The sequence below is a fragment of the Schistocerca gregaria genome, chromosome 5 (genome assembly GCF_023897955.1).
Source record: "Schistocerca gregaria isolate iqSchGreg1 chromosome 5, iqSchGreg1.2, whole genome shotgun sequence".
Classification (NCBI taxonomy): domain Eukaryota; kingdom Metazoa; phylum Arthropoda; class Insecta; order Orthoptera; family Acrididae; genus Schistocerca; species Schistocerca gregaria.
Window position 1 is genome coordinate 614455594 of NC_064924.1, and position 17586 is coordinate 614473179.

At 41.2% G+C, this 17586-nt stretch overlaps 1 protein-coding gene across 4 annotated transcripts in view; it reads right to left on the bottom strand.

Moving 5' to 3' along the window:
• Positions 1-9397: 9397 nt before the first annotated feature.
• The window catches only part of LOC126272138 (lachesin-like), a 1905511-nt gene continuing 1897322 nt past the window's right edge, over positions 9398-17586 (bottom strand). For all 4 annotated transcript variants that reach the window (XM_049974749.1, XM_049974748.1, XM_049974747.1 and 1 more), the window contains one exon: positions 9398-14832. In XM_049974749.1, the coding sequence (XP_049830706.1) occupies positions 14747-14832 (86 nt within the window). In that variant the 3' untranslated portion in view covers positions 9398-14746. The remainder of the gene's footprint in view (positions 14833-17586) is intronic.

Below are 17586 nucleotides of genomic sequence, written 5' to 3' on the forward strand. Positions count from 1 at the left end.
AAACGCCGCGGCGTGTTTGATACCAGATCCGGCAAGTTAGTGCGATGGTCTAATCACCTGAAGATGGCGTCCAGGTGGACGCCGAAATATTGTGTCCAGATGACGATGTGTTCCGGCTGGAGATCTGACATGAATATCATGAATTACTGTGCCTGGATTGTTTACGGAGCCAATTGAGGGCGTAGGTAGCAAGAGCTTCTCTGAGATGAGGATGTTGACACTGGACAGGAATTCGAGACGGACCGTATCAGACCAGTCAGAAGACTGAAAAAAAAAAAAGAAAATGGAGATATCCGGAATACATTCGTCTAGGTAACATATTTAACTGCTTAACGCTGCAAGATTGCAAGTAATGTATATGTGAGATATACCATCGAAAATGTGAAATTCTGGTACATTAATAACCGGTGTGAGCGCCAGAATGTTGAATGGAAGCATGTAAACGTGCACGAATTGCGCTTCACAGGTGACGGATGTCAGATTATGGCATGGAGTTTCATGGCTATTGAACGTGGTCGGTCAATACAGGAACGGTTAATGCTGTTTGTGGATGACGTTGAAATTACAGTCCGTTGATGTACCATCTGAGCTCGATTGGAGACATCTGGCGAGGGAGTAGGCCAAGGCAACATGTTGACAACTTGTAGAGCATGTCTGGTTACCACAGTGGCATGTGGTCGAGCGTTATCCTACTGGAAAACACCGCCTGGAATGCTGTTCATGAATGGTAGTACAATAAATCGTGTCACCAGACTGAATTTGAATACTGCAGTCTGGGTGAGTAGGATAACCACGCGAGTTCTCCTGCTGAAATATAAGATCGCACCTCAGGTGTGGTGGGTCGAGTGAGTCTAGCACGCAGAAAGGTTGTTTGGAGGCCCTCAACTAGCCCTATACTGACCGACACGTGGCCATTACTGCCACCAAGCCTGAACTAGCTTTTATCAGAAAGCACAACATACCTCAGTCCTGCCCTCCAATGAACTCTCGCTTGATATCACTGAAGTCGCAAATGGCGGTGTTTTGGAGTCAGTGGAATGCACGCTAGAGGATGTCAGACTCGGAGCTGTCCTCAAAGTAAACGATTTGTAATCGTTCGTTTTGTCACTCTGGTTCCAATGGCTGCACACATCGCTCCCGCAGATACAGCGCGATGCGACCGTACCTTCTCGTGAGAATCGCTGTCAGCCTTCATGTACAGTGGCTACATACCTGCGAAATCTCTCTGCGTAATCGCAGAAGGAACATTCAGCTTCTAGTAGCCCTGTTTCACGACCTCGTTCAAACTCAGTGACATGTTTGCAATGGTGTGCTTGTCGCTTTAAAGGCATACCTGACTATCATCAGCTCCCTCTGGGCGGTCTCACAGGTAATTAACGCTCACGAACGCTACAGTGATACTGGCGCCACTCATTGCGGCTGGTGCGAAATTTGAATAGTCATCATCTTTCAAGTGTAGAAACACGCCTACCAACATTCTTTTACGTCGCAGAACTCCTTCTCGATATTTCGAATAATGGAAAACTTAAAAATTTACAGAAATCCAAAGAGATTCACAGATTAATTAGTCAGCTGAACATAATTTCTTTAGCATTTTTGATGGAATATTATAAGTCTAAATAAGGCAGTGAAAGAGATTGTAGGTTAATAATTCGGTCATCTACCCAACGTTTAAACGTCTCATTGTACTTCGAATGTCTACTTTGCATACATCACTTAACGGGTATCTCATACGGCAGTCATTTAATATTTCGTCGTCTACTGCATTAATTTGAAACTTTGGTCATCAAAAACCGTCAGGAGTTGCAGATATAAGAGATTCCGTCTCGTCTCTTAGCCATAATACTAAATATGGCCTCAGACTCGGCCCAGCTATTTGATTATCGCATTGCTATTTGCTTAAACCCTCTCGTTTAAAGTAATAATTTCCGCGCAGCCTGGGTTACAGACATCCTCTATGCGCTGTGTGACCCGTTAGCTAAAGGCCAACTGCTTCGCTCGCGTAAACTGTATGGCCTGCAGAGATTCTTTGTTTTCATTTAACGGAATTTTTATGTTGTTCACAAACTGCATCAGCTTCTAAACGTTTCACGCTAATTAAGAGCATTAGCACGGTCTTTTCCGAATTTACTGCTGACCAAAAAGCGATCCTGGTACATGGAGTCCAAAGTTTTTGTTAATCATGCCTTTTGCCTTCTTGTGGAGAAGTTTCCACAGCAGCCTCCCTCACGAATTTTTCTTTATATCTAATAGAGAAGTGAAATACCAATGTTTTTTGGTGTAATATAACACTTTCTTAAAATTTTCATGCCCTAATGCACTCCCTTAGAGATTGAATTTACAGAAACAGGGAAACACGCATTGTTTCATCTCTAAGCGAGAAGCCCAACACAATTTTCAAATATTTAGCTTTGAAAATGCTTTCGGAATGACATATTTTTTTAAAGCGTTTCGCCCCTTATGTCACACCCTTATGGGTTGAATTTCCAAAAACAGTTACATTCGTATGCTTTATTTCTAACAGAGAAGCCAAACACTAATGTTCATACATTTAGCTCCAAAAGTTGTTGCTCAATGAAATATTTCCGTAACAACTTTCATCCCCCATTTCACCATCCTTATGGTTAGAATTTCCAAAAATAGTCAGATACATAAATACATAATTTTCATTTCTAACTGAGAAGCCAAATTTAAATTTTCATAGGTTTAGCTTTAAAAATGCTTTCATAATAAGATGTTTTCATAAAAAATTACATCCGCGATTTCACCCTCTTAGGGGACCAGTTTTCAGAAACACTGAAACACACATTTTTAAAAATTTCCAGAAATGCTGAAGCACGTACAATTTGTTTATTCCTAACCGAGAAACCAAATAAAAATTTTTGTACTTCTAACTTCAAAATTGTCTAATTGCCGACATTTTCCGAAAAAAAACCTTCGTCCTTTATTTGACAACCTTAGCACTGGAAATTTGAAAAAAAAAAAATCTTGTTCAGCCACGCCTACAGTATAAGATCCACACCTTCTCCAAATTTCATGTTTCTGTCCTCAACAGTTTGGGCTGGGCGACAATGAGTCTCAGTCAGTCAGCCAGTCAGTCAGGGCATTGTCATTTATATGTAGAGATTCACGTACGCCCTATTCATACCCGTTCATACCTTCAGTTTTTTTTTAGCCATCCACGTTACTTTTTGTAGTATACATCATGTCAGATGACTCTGTAATAGACACCGCGCACACAGTAGTGCTTGCATCTGAATTGGATGCCTTTCGAAGTAAGGTCAGCTCAACGTAGTTTCTGTATACGCTCTCCTCCTCTCCGTTTCCACGGGCTGTACTCCGTAGGGGCCTTTCAGATGTGGCCGGTTCAGCATAAGCGCTCGCACCAGCACGGTTTTATTTTCACAGCACTGACTTTGTTAATTAAAAAATCTAAGATATTTTGAATTTTTTAAAAATTTATTACTTTTGTTATCTCCCTGTCAATAAGCACACACGAGGCAGTTACTACAGATTTTTTGTAGGGAGCGTAAGCCCAAGGTAATTTTGTATGTTTGCTTAGATGGCTTTCCTACATCTACTGGGCATTTTGAAAAATCCACTTTTACTTCTGTTGCATCACCATTCATTTCTCGTAACTACAGCCTGTGATCGTATAACTTGTACTACAGACGCCGTCCATCAGCGAGATAAGTAACTTTGTAGAGCCTCTGCCACCCCTAGGTCAACATATTTGAAGATGGTATCTGCGCTTTGTGGACATGTCCAAAAGAACAGATGCCGTCTTCATATACTTTAGGCTAACTGACCATTGACGTTCTTCTTCTGTGCTGGATACACACGCATTGCCCGAACTCTTACGGCACTCGGTAAGATTGTCTGCCGCGAATAATGAGTGTAATGGACAGGGGCACTACGAATGTAGTGTGTGGACATTAAGTGGGGAATGTGGGTCTCACGGGGTGCGTGCAAGGCATAAATCCCTGCAGTCGCACTATCCTCTGTGCTCTCTGTGGCTCAGATGGATAGAGCGTCTGCCATGCAAGCAGGAGATCCCGGGTTCGAGTCCCGGTCGGAGCACACATTTGCAACAGTCCCGTTGATGTATATCAACGCCTGTCGACAGCTTAGGGTCTTGATTTCATAATCATTTCATTCTATGTCAACACTTCTCTGGCACGTACTGTGGGGCAAGCATGGAAGAGTCATCTTCGCCGCCATTATGCGGCGATGGTGGGACGATTCCATGAAATCTGTGCATTTCATCAACTGTGTGCCTTTTGTCAACTTCTGCGTTTATCAACTGTGTGCATTTGATCAACCTTGTGAAGTTCATAAAATGGGATTTTGTCCAGATATATATATACGTGTGAAGTGGCTCTTAGGCTTTAATTACATGCAATACAAAATTATAGTTTTATAACACGTTCCATAAGTTATGTGCTATTTCATATTTCAGGAAATCGGTGAAAGTAATTGTATGGTCCCTCCCCCGTTATTATCATCTATCTTCGATTAGATGAAGGGAATATAAGACTGTTGAGACCAGTCATCTCGGAGCATTGAAAGTGTCTACAGTGTGATCGCGGCGTATGAGGTGTGTGCTTCACTTCCAACCATATCGATCGTCCCACAGCATAGCATGTGTACCTTACGAAGGAGAATGTAAGATGGACATCAACAAGGGCAAAACAAGTATAATGGCATATAGTCGAATTAAATTAGATGATGCTGGGAGAATTAAATTAGGAAACGAGATACTTAAAGCAGTAAGTTGAATTTTTGCTATTTTGGCAGCAGAATAACTGATGACGGCCGAAGTTTAGAGGGTATAAAATGTAGAGTGGCAATGGCAAACAAAGCGTTTCAGGAAAAGAGAAATTTGTCAACATCTTCCGTGAAAGTATTTGTATGGAGTGTAATCATGTGTGGAAGTGAAACATGGGAGATAAGCAGTTTGTACAAGAAGAGAGGACACGATCTGAGAGATCAAGGGTTCACGAATTTGGTATTGGACGAAGTGCGTGGGAGTAAAATTTGTAGAAGGAGACCAAGAGATAGTACAATAAGCAGGTTCAAAAGAATATTTTAGCAAGAACCTAAAACCCCAAATTATGTCGTACTAGACAAAAAATCTAACAACCAAAAACGTGTCGTAGTGGACCAAAAAATCCTACCAAACCAAAACGTGTCGTAATAGACAAAATATTTCTCCCCCTATATTTGACAAATAGGCTCCATTGAAGACCAGAAAAGTAAAAAGGAAACCTGCACCTTGGCTAACTGAACAATTAAAGCGGTTCATGAATCTCATAGACGCTTGCAAACAAACAGTACCCTACGGCTGAAAAACTTATTACTTACGAGTAGAACCGCAACAGAGTCATTCAAGCTGTGAGAAATGCTGAGGCATGCCCATATGTTAATTGCTAACAGAAATAGACATGCTGTCATATGGTAAAATGTGTATGGTCATGGTATAAGCAAAGTGAAAGCTGCACCCGATCCCATTATCCGAGCCGAAGAACCGAACCGCTACTTTACGTACCCTACAACTACAGTTGAACCACAGACGAAACAAAAACTCACTAATCATTTCGTGGAGGAAAAATGATTGTAGTCACAAAAACTGTATCTCATGCATGTTACTTCCAATGCCGTCAAAAAAGTCATATCAGGTCACTACTGTGCATGATGATATCACAGTACAGATGATGGAGTCAGTTACTGGCCTACTAACGCCCACTATAACAATATCTTCAACCATACCTTGACGACAAGTGTTTCATCTGAGGCCTGAAAAGAAGGAGTAACTAAGCCACTGTCTAAAAAGCACTTTGGCACAGCACACTCTGATTATCGACATATTTGCAGTCTTACTGCACCATCCAAGGGCTTAGTAAATATAGGTCGCGATCAGCTAACAAGTTACCCGACCCCTAATAACAATTAGTTGAATATCAATCAGGTTCCCATAATCATCGTAGCACAGCATCTGTTTTAATGAAAATAACAGATGACGGACGCACAACAGACGACTATCACATGCTTCTTAGACTTCAGCAAAGTCTTTGAAACTGTCGACGTGGACGTTTTACTTGCCGAACTTAGCAGCCTAAATTTCTCTCTAAGTGCAGTGCAATGACTTCGCTCATGCCTGACGCCTCGTCAGCAATGCGTAATGTCCGGCAACAAAATGGTTCTGAGCACTATAAGACTTAATATCTGAAGTTATCAGTCCCCTAGACTTAGAACTTCTTAAACGTAACTAACCTAAGGACATCACACACATCCATGCCCGAGGCACGATTGAACCGGCATCGTAGCAGCAGCGCGGTTCCGTACTGAAGCGCCCAGAACCGCTCGGCAACAGCGGACGGCTGTCCGACAACACAAAAACACAATGGAGGCAAGCAGTATCACGCATCTCCTAGAATTCGGCATTAGGTCCTATAATCTTTTCATTGTATGTCAATAATGTGTCAGCCGGGTGGTGTGGCCGAGCGGTTCTATGCGCTTCGGTCTGGAACCGCGTGACCGCTACGGCCGCAGGTTCGAATCCCGCCTCGGGCATGGATGTGTGTGATGTCCTAAGGTTAGTTAGGTTTAAGTAGTTCTAAGTTCTAGGGGACAGATGACCTCAGATTTTAAGTCGCATAGTGCTCAGAGCCAATAATGTCTCATCGCTTCCTTCCTACTGCAAACACCACAGTACGCTGATGAACTTCACTTGTATGTAACTGCAAAACCAACACATCTGAAGATAACTGTCGAGAATCTCGCTACTGACCTGTGTGGACTATCAAAATTGGCGCATGATACAGGATTAAAACTCAATGCACCCAAAGCCGAAGTGGTACTGGTTGGTCGTTGTAGACTTATTAGTGCGAATTATCGGGAATCCCTACCACCTTTAACCATAAACGGGACGAACATCAACTACTCTCTTTCAGAAAAGAATACCGGAGTAGCAATAAATGAAAATCTAAGGAAAAGTCATTGGCGCCTAGAACTGGTTATGAATGTTTGTGTTCGTAATATCTGTCATGTTCTACGCTTTCAGTATGGTTCACCATCATATGTGCAGCTATCCTGGCTGCCTGCCATCAAGTGCAGAGATTTTCACACTTCCCGTCTTCTCTTCTGTGTTATCAACGTACACTGTACCCTACACCTCTTGTCTGAACAACATAGCAGAAATATCCGTTCTTCTCAGAGCAAAATTCTTTCTGTCCCACTATAATGTTCAGCCACTTTTTCGAAGTCCTTCTTAATGGAAGAAGGAACATTAGTCTGGAATAATATTCTACGCTATATTAGAGAACTGAATAACATCTTCAGGATACAACTAATAATATACCTACTAAAACAACAATGATGATTACCAACGTCCCTGTAGGCACTCATTACCTTGTACATCCTTCTTCCGAACCAGGTATTCCTCATTTTCCAATATTCTTAGATGGTATACTCTCCTTAAATTTCCTTTCTCTAGGCTTACAGTATCGGAAAACATCTATTTTGTACACCTATAAATCATTTTGTCTCTTCCACTATCATTATTGTTGTTATTATCATTATTATTGTCATTATAATAATTATTATTACCATCGTCACCACAAGTCTCGGGAGCAGCAGTAATATTAATACTTCCACTATCAACTTTATTATTTCGTAGTCAGTATTGTGACTACAGATTGTCAACTTATTTTAATAGCATTTAACATATTATAATTGCTTTTTGTTAGGTAACTACGACGTAGAAAAGGGTGCTGCATTTGTGAAACCCTTTTCCGATATGAGAGAGGGCCTTATGATTCTTCTCAGATCAGGTTAAATAAATAAATAAATAAAGGAGACCAAAGAAAAACTTGGAGAAGAGATTAAAGTTCAAGGAGAAGAAACAAAAACGTTAACGTATCCCGATGACATTCTAATTGAGTCAGAGACAGCAAAGGACTTGGAATAACAGTTGACAGAATGGACTGTACCTAGAAAGGAGGATATAAGATAAACATTAGCAAAGCAAAACGACTCTAATGGAATGTAGTGGAATTAAATCAGGTGACGCCGAGGGAACTAGATCAGATAACGAGACACTAAAAATTGTAAATGATGTTTTGCTATTTGAGCAGTTAAGTACCTAATGAGAGCCGAAGTAGAGAAGATGTGAAATGTGGACTGGCAATGGCAAGAAAAGCTTTTCTGAAGAAGAGAAATTCGCTTACATAAAATATAGATTTAGGTGTTGGGAATTCTTTTCTGATGGTATTTGTTTGGAGTGTAGCCTTGTGCTCGCATGAAACGTGGACGCTAAATAGTTCAGAAAAGAAGAGAATAGAAGCTTTCGAAATGCGGTACTTGAGAAGAATGCTGAAGTTGGGATGGGTAGATCACGTAACTAATGGGAAGGTAATATGTGGCACAAACTGACTAGAAAAATGGATCTGTTGATAGGACTCATTCTGAGACGTGAAGTAATCACCAGTTCAGTCTTTGACGGAAGTTTGGGGGGGGGGGGGGGGTGAAAACTGTACACAAGACCAGGAGATGACTTCAGCAAGCAGATTCAAAAGGATGTAGGTTGCAGCATTCACTCGGAGGTGTAGACGCTTGCACAAGATAGGGTAGGGTGAAGAGCTGCATCAAACCAGTCTTCGGTCCGACGATCACAACAACAAACGCTACTAATTAAAGTGATAGGCTATGTACGAAGAGAAACACATGAAATGTAAACCATATGAAACACGATAATCAGTGCTTCAGCCCGTGAAAGATCTAACAATAGGCAACACAATGGTATGTTTCATGCACTTACGGAAATGCTTAGTTCTGATGTTTATTGTAATGCTACGTTTTAATTTACAACTTTCTATATTAAAGAACAGGCACATAGTGTGATAAATGTACATTATCGGTGATTCTCACCTCAGGGTTGAAAGTTACGTTGCTAAAATTTTTCTTTTGTTTCTTTGATAAAGTATGAATATTCGATAGTGCTCGTTTTGGGAACCGTGAATCCATTCATTCATGCTTACCAGTATATTTCCTGTTCAGTGCCAGCGTTCCACCTCCTTCTTGTATGACCACCTAGATTTTTAATGTTTATGTGTCATCTTTTCCTCGATAAAATCAGCAGATCTATTTTCTTGTGTTACAGAGTATTAATTTACAGAGCATTAACTCTGAAGGAAAATGTTCAGTGCATAGTCGTGTCAATATTGTTTTGTATTTTATCACTTATTATTCTTTTTTCTTAAAAAAGGGTGTGTGAAACACTTTCATAAGAATGATACCCTTTAAATGTAAAAGTGGGACAAATATACATCGTCTTACGCATATCACCGAATGCAACAATGAACAGCATAGAAATAAAAACATAACATAAAACATTTGTTTTCCTGTAAGCTCTAGTCATTGTTTTATTTTTCACAATTTTTTGGATACATTTATAACATAACATTATAAATAGTCGACATATATATATAATATATCTGGTTATTACTTTTTTGTTGACCTGAACAACGGTTAAGCAACGTTATCTTCCATTTCCCTGTTAATATATTAATATATTTTTGTTATAGTAAAGTAACTGCGTTGGGGTTAGAGGTGTTAACCAGAGAACAATACAGCAGTCACAATCGCTCTCTCAACTGTGTGTCTGAAAACACACACACACACACACACACACACACACACACACACACACACACACACATACACATATAACCAGATGCACTACATGCACACAGCCTGCACGAAAAATTTTGTGGCTCAGCAAACATCACGAAAAATACACATCTTATAAAGGTCAACTTCACAGTCTTTGACATTCAGTTGTCCAGTGTTTCTGGCTCTGTTTATCAGAAAATACATACAGTGAGTCGTTTTAGTATCTGCCATCAATAACACTAGTTTTGTTACATATTATTAGGCTTAAGACGCTTTAGTATACGAGGAGCACATTCATTGTAATTTTTCTTCAGTGAAACTGAATTATTTACCTACATTGTGAGCTGTGTAAGCAAAACTTTACAACATAGCAGGACATCCACGTTTGTGCAGTGAGCCGACACATTTGGGAGAAAAGTCTTTGGCACGATTATCTAAACCTCTTTGTTCACACACAAACACACACACACACGCACGCACGCACACAAAAGCACATACAAACATTATAACTTCATTTAATCTCTTCCTGAACAGCACTGTTATAATTTTATAGCAGAACTATACCGGACAGTGGAGTATGTTGCTCGTTCTTCACGAGTTTCTTGGCGTTGTTGCTGTAGATGGCTATTTACTTTAGCACTATATGTACTGTTTCCAGAACTGTTTGTTGTATAGACGCAACAGCAACAAATGCTAGTAAATCATGTTAGTCTGTAGATAGAACTAAATTCGTGTTCTGGTAGATCTGGTTAGAGCTCGTCCTCAACTTAAATTCCTTAGTCCCTCCAGGACTCCCTCATGGCCATTCGGCCAGCTGTCAGATGTGCATCGGGGACCTTTTCTGCGGGGGGTGGGAGGTGGGGGGGGGAAGGGTCAAGGCAGCAGGGCGATGGGCTCACCATCCTCTCCTCCCTCCCTCCATCCCCCCTCCTCCCGAAGTGCCACGGCTGCACTCTACTTACACAGGTCGGAAGCCCTTTACCGGCTACGTGCCACTCACCTCTCCTTTTAAAAATAACTCATGAAATCGTCTACAAAAATATATGCAGAGGACCAGTATTTCGAGCAGTAAATAATTTGTTTTAGATTACATTTTGCGGAAGCGTTGTCCAGTAAGGAGTTTCCTTCAGTTTTTCTCGGGTCCAGAATACTAACCGCAGCTGTGGACACGTTATTTTTACTATATAACAGTATGATTTGTTGGTACTTTAACACACATTCCATACTCCGTGTGATATTTCTGAAATAACGATGCCAATAATAATGTGGGTATAGCTTAGGAAGACAGGGGGTTAATAAATGAAATGCATACAGAGCAAAAAAGGGCAGTTAGAACTGAGAACATGGAGGCCTAAGAGATAAGCGCTGAAAAGGGTGTAAGCAAGGATGCCCACTGTCAGTGAAGCTCTTCAATATGTATGGAAAACAACTTATATGTAGAACCATAGAGATTGCAAGACGCATTGTAATTGTAGGAGTAAGGACAGAGACTGTAAAATACCCCGATGACCTAGCAGTGCTGGCGAAATCGGTAGAGGAGCTACAGAAGATATTGAATGGTATAACAGGGAGAAGCAAGAAGTATGCAATGAATTTCAGTACAGCAACAACAAAAGTGATGAGAATAAGCAAGAACGAAGCTCCAGTTAACATATTTCTAAAAAAAAGGACAGAATAAGTAAAGTCCTTTCTGTACGTGAGAAGTTGAAGAGTATACTAATGGGAGATAAGCATCTGTGATGGTGAAGCCGTTACTACCATCCGGGAGAATGACAATGGAGCCGAGGAAAAGATTGCTAAATGTTGTGTCTGGAGTGTAGCAGTTAATAATGGACAGTTAAGAAGAAAGAAGAAATATATCTATAAAGATTAAAATTGTGGTTATGGACAAGAATGCTTGAGGCAAAGTGGACTGACAGAGTTAAGGACGAGGATCTACGGGGTAACAGAGTTAAAAACGAGAATCTAATAAAGAAAAAAATAAGGAAGAAGCTTGTTGAAAGCTATCACAAAGAAAAAAATACTTTAGCTGGGATACACACCGCCTGGGAACTATTTGCAACAAATAATTAGAGGAAGAACATACAGACAGATGAAGGAAGATGCTCAAAACAGGACGCAGTGGAGAGACTTCAATTGAAACCTGTCATGAGGTGGGTATACTATAGAAGAAGAAGAAAAAGAAGAAGATGACGAAGAAAAAGAAGAAGAAGAAAAATAAGGAAAATCTCTCTATGGGTTCTTTCAAAGCATATGAATAATGCGATGAAGATTTCGAAATGATAACTGAAATGTACTATTCTTTACGTCAGGTTTGGTTAAAAAGAAAGAGTGTAGTTTGTTGTATTAATTTAAAATACTTGTAGAGGATTATCATTGTGCATGTTTCGCAGGTAGACGGATCGAAGAATTAATTTCTATCTATTCCTATTGGTTATACGACGAGGCCTAAGTAGCAATTGGTTAACAGGGATCTTTCATCCCTTTAACTGTCAACTGCCCTGCTTTAAGGACATCTGCCACATTATGGACGTAGGTCCTTACTTAAACGATACGAATCATACACAAAACTTGTCGACAACCAACTCTGCATTAAAGCGGTTTCTATAAGCAGTAAAAATAAAATTTGTTTAACATGTGCGTACCTACAAACTGTCTTGCATGAATTTAATATCATTGCTATTGTTACTAACAAGTAATATTAAGTGTCTTTGACGTCCCATATAATGAATTTCACACAGAATGCAGCATTTTGAGCAATTGTTTGGAACTATTACGACCAAGAAAATTTTTAATTTCTGAAATCATTAAATCAGATCCCATCATCAAAGGCAGATTTATGTCAGTGCATCTCATAACATTAATTAGGTCAAAATATGCAATCGAAATCTTTAAACACAGATGCGACTGGGGGAATTGTCACGTTTTATGTCTCTACTACAGTAACATAGAGTCGTCAGATTTTACTAGTACAGGAATGCCTGTGTTATTTTCTTGAACGGTATCATGTTTTCCCGTTATTTCTTATGACTCGCGACATCGCAGTTTCATCCCCCCCCCCCCCCCCACTCCTTCCCATATCCTCCCCCCTCCCACTCCAGCCTCGTCACATTTGGTTTCTACATCCATTTCGAATGATCACATTTTTTTCTCATTTTCCTAAAGTTACACATGCGTCATTCATATTTGCGATAGAGATATGCGAAATGAGTCATATGAGTGGCTATTTCCAGTTCTGAAATATATGAATTGACATTTCCAGAAGATCATCATCATGTGACGAGTGAAAAAGCTGAACAGCTTAACGGGAAAAGAATGATTTTCAGAGGCAACGATACGGAAGTGATGTACAGGCGTTGATCTTGTGGTCATGTGGGTGTATTAGATTTAATAGGACGAACCGCTTTTGTATTCCAGTATACTACAAGCACAACTAAAGTGATGTAAAGTAACCATTTATCCGCTTTTATTAAAATGTGATTGAGGTATCACTGGTGCAGCGTTTCTTTCCGTGTTCCGAAGTGTGTTTCCTGTGGCGTGATAGAAGGTAGCAATGATAACGAGATAACGAGGTAACGAGAGACTGGCACCAGCAAGAGTGAGTTGGCTATGTTCATCAGAGATCCTCACTGTGCAACAAACTTTCGTTAATTCGACATCAGTCAGGCACAGTATTAGACTGTAATGAGTCCAGCGCTCATAATTTAATTGGCCAATTCTTCCCTCTGGCAAATTTATTTTAATTTCGAAATGTTACCCTGCAGCAGCCTGAGGCCGTTAGCCACCAATTCTGGCAGCGAGGAATTGCTTACACAAATAAAGTGATTAACACTGTAGTAACTGAAGTACGGAACCAACAATTCACGACTACTACAATGACGGTTTAATGGGAATTGCTACATCAACTCGTAATGTTCTAAATTCATCAGAAAAGACGGCTTGTATTGACAGCATTTAGAAAACCTATCATACTAAAACGGGAACAAGCGTAGCAGACATCGTTACAACTATGTCAAATGAACTTCTAACTCTGATTTTATATTGAGACAACAATTTAAGAATCATTAAGGTAGGCCACTCGTCGGAAACATTTAAACGACACTAAAATTATATAAACAATACACTTAATTGCTGACACTGAATGATTTCTCTATAGCTATCATACTGCAGCGTCTCCAAAAAGCAGTATTATAGTTGTACAGTAATGACTTCCAACGAGTCACTAACACCGCCAAATGTGATGCCAGTTTACCATTTAACATACATACATTGATAGTTATTTGAAGCACTCCCTTGCAAATCTTGTCAGGAAAAAAGATAGCTCTTTGCTCAAACTTCATAGCTGGAAATTTTCTCTTAGAAGTTGGATATTTGCAATGAGATTACTTGCCAGTAGTGTAAGTCATTATGTGTTTCTTTCACCATAAAATATAGCCACCGTAACTCCAGTAGGTGAATAGTTTCTGTGACACGAAACCTTTCTAGTAACTGAAGCGGCACTAAATGCGCGTAGACTGTACACCTAGACATAATAGTTCCAGAAGATACAGTCACTGCAGCAGCCAATGTTCTTTTTAAATGGCAGGGAGATAGGGTCTGGAGTGCCGGCAAGGAAGCATCTGTGTAGCCGATAGGACAGGGAACGAATTTTTGCATTAATCTCAGCCGTGTACACGCGGAATCCTACAAAGCAGAAAAGCAATACGGGGCACACAAACACAGCTACGTCGGGTCCAAACGTCTGGGCAACGAGCAACACAGGGCACGAGTTCCAGGAGACACAGCCAGGATGATACCCAGCTTCGTCACGCTGTCTTCTGCATCCTGCGTACGTCGTCACTGGAGGACATGCGTCACCACTGCCAACGTCACGGGACTGTGGGGATGGGGTTTGGGGGTGGCTGGTGTGAGAGAGTTTAGTCCTGAGTTGATGATTCCGGCGCTACTCTCGGAAAAGCTCGATCAGTCTTGTTGCTGCTGTCGTGGTTCCCAGTTCTCGTGTAGTTTTCACGCTGTCCGTTACTGTTAACTGCAAAATCCGCCAGTGGGGGTGTTGTCCTGAGGCTGGTCTTCCTTATCTGTGCAGGGCGAATGCTGCGACGGAAGCGGCCGCCGCCGACACCACCACCGCCACGGCGCCGTTCGCCGCGTTGGTGCCAGCTGCGAACAGAAAAGCGGGCATGACGTCACGTGGCGCGCTCTTAAGGAAATTATGCAGTACACGTGAAACATTACAACACTGGTGGAGCTAGAAGTGGCTAAAACAGAGAACATTTGATCAGTCTGACATTTGTGCATCTTTATTCACTGTAGCCGCTAAGAAACTGGTACAGACATGCTTATTCAAATGCAGAGATATGTAGAAAGGCAGAAGACGGCGCTGCGGTCGGCAACGGCTGTATAAGACAACAAGTGTCTGGCGCAGTTGTTAGATCGGTTACTGCTGCTATCTACATTTACATCTACATCCATACTCCGCAAGCCACCTGACTGTGTGTGGCGGAGGCTACCCTGAGTACCTCTATCGGTTCTCCCTTCTATTCCAGTCTCGTATTGTTCGTGGAAAGAAGGATTGTCGGTATGCTTCTGTGTGGGCTCTAATCTCTCTGATTTTATCCCCATAGTCTGTTCGCGAGATATACGTAGGGGGAAGCAATATACTGCTTGACACCTCGGTGAAGGTATGTTCTCGAAACTTCAACAAAAGCCCGTACCGAGCTACTGAGCGTCTCTCCTGCAGAGTCTTCCACTGGAGTTTATCTGTCATCTCCGTAACGCTTTCGCGATTACTAAATGATCCTGTAACGAAGCGCGCTGCTCTCCGTTGGATCTTCTCTATCTCTTCTATCAACCCTATCTGGTGCGGATCCCACACTGCTGAGCAGTATTCAAGCAGTGGGCGAACAAGCGTACTGTAACCTATTTCCTTTGTTGTCGGATTGCATTTCCTTAGGATTCTTTCAATGAATCTCAATCTGGCATCTGCTTTACCGACGATCAACGTTATATGATCATTCCATTTTAAATCACTCCTAATGCGTACTCCCAGATAATTTATGGAATTAACTGCTTCCAGTTGCTGACCTGCTATTTTGTAGCTAAATGATAAGGGACCTATCTTTCTATGTATTCGCATGACATTACACTTGTCTACATTGAGATTCAATTGCCATTCCCTGCACCATGAGTCAATTCGGTGCAGATCCTCCTGCATTTCAGTACAATTTTCCATTGTTGCAACCTCTCGATACACCACAGCATCATCTGAAAAAAGCCTCAGTGAACTTCCGATGTCATCCACAAGGTCATTTATATATATTGTGAATAGCAACGGTCCTATGACACTCCCCTGCGGCACACCTGAAATCACTCTTACTTCGGAAGACTTCTCTCCATTGAGAATGACATGCTGCGTTCTGTTATCTAGGAACTCCTCAATCCAATCACACATATGGTCTGATAGTCCATATGCTCTTACTTTGTTCATTAAACGACTGTGGGGAACTGTATCGAACGCCTTGCGGAAATCAAGAAACACGGCATCTACCTGTGAACCCGTGTCTATGGCCCTCTGAGACTCGTGGACGAATAGCGCGAGCTGGGTTTCACACGACCGTCTTTTTATAAACCCATGCTGATTCCTACAGAGTAGATTTCTAATCTCCAGAAAAGTCTTTATGCTCGAACATAATACGTGTTACAAAATTCTACAACTGATCTAAGTTAGAGATATAGGTCTATAGTTCTGCACATCTGTTCGACGTCCCTTCTTGAAAATGAGGATGACCCGTGCCCTTTCCAGTGCTTTGGAACGCTACGCTCTTCTAGAGACCTGCTATAATGGCAGGTTATCAGTATTTTGGTTGAACGTGCTGTTATAGTCGGTGCACGAGCGGCGGGATACAGCATGTCTGAGGTAGTGATGAAATGGGGATTTTACCGTACGAACATTTCGCGAGTGTGCCGTGAATATCAGGAATCTGGTAAAACATCAGTTCTCCGACATCGTTACGGACGAAAAGCTCCTGAAATGACAGGACCAACGATGACTGAAGAGAATGGTTCAACGTGACAGAAATTCTACCCTTCCTTAAACTGCTACAGATTTCAATGCTGGGCCATCAACGAGTGTCAGCGTGGGAACCATTCAATGAAAAATCGTCGATATGGGCTCTCGTAGCAGAAGGCCCACCCGTGTATCCTTGATGACTGCACGACATAAAGCTTTATGCCTCCCCTAGGACCGTTTTTTTTTTTTTAGTTTCTAGTTATGTCATGTTCCGTAGATCATTTTCCCGACAATTTTGTCCATATGATGTGGAACAAGTCAGATTACAAGATATATATACACACATGAATAGTCCTAAAATATTACTGAAATTTTTTAGTTCTACCAATGAAACTTCATTTAGAGGTACCTTCTTTTTTACTAGTTCTGAAATAGAAACTCGTCCATGGAATAGAAGGAGTTGTCCAAAAGGAATGATTTTAAGCTAGATTTAAAACTTGATCTGCTGCCTGCCAGACACCTCATGTTGTTGGGCAAATGATCAAAGGTTTTTTGTTCCTGAATAATGTACTCCTTTTTGAGCAACTAACAGCTTTAATAACGGATAGGAAAGGTCAAAAAATGTTTCAAATGGCTCTGTGCACTATGGGTCTTAACATCGGAGGTCATCAGTCCCCTACAACTTACAACTTTTTAAACCTAAATAACCTAAGGACATCACACACATCCATGCCCGAGGCAGGATTCGAACTTGCGACCGTAGCGGTCACACGGTTCCAGACTGTAGCGTCTAGAACCGCTCGGTCACTCCGGCCGGCGATCAGCTGGCATTTGTGCATTTTATACACTGAAGCGCCGAAGAAACTGGTATAATACCGAGATATGTAAAAAGGCAGAATACGGCG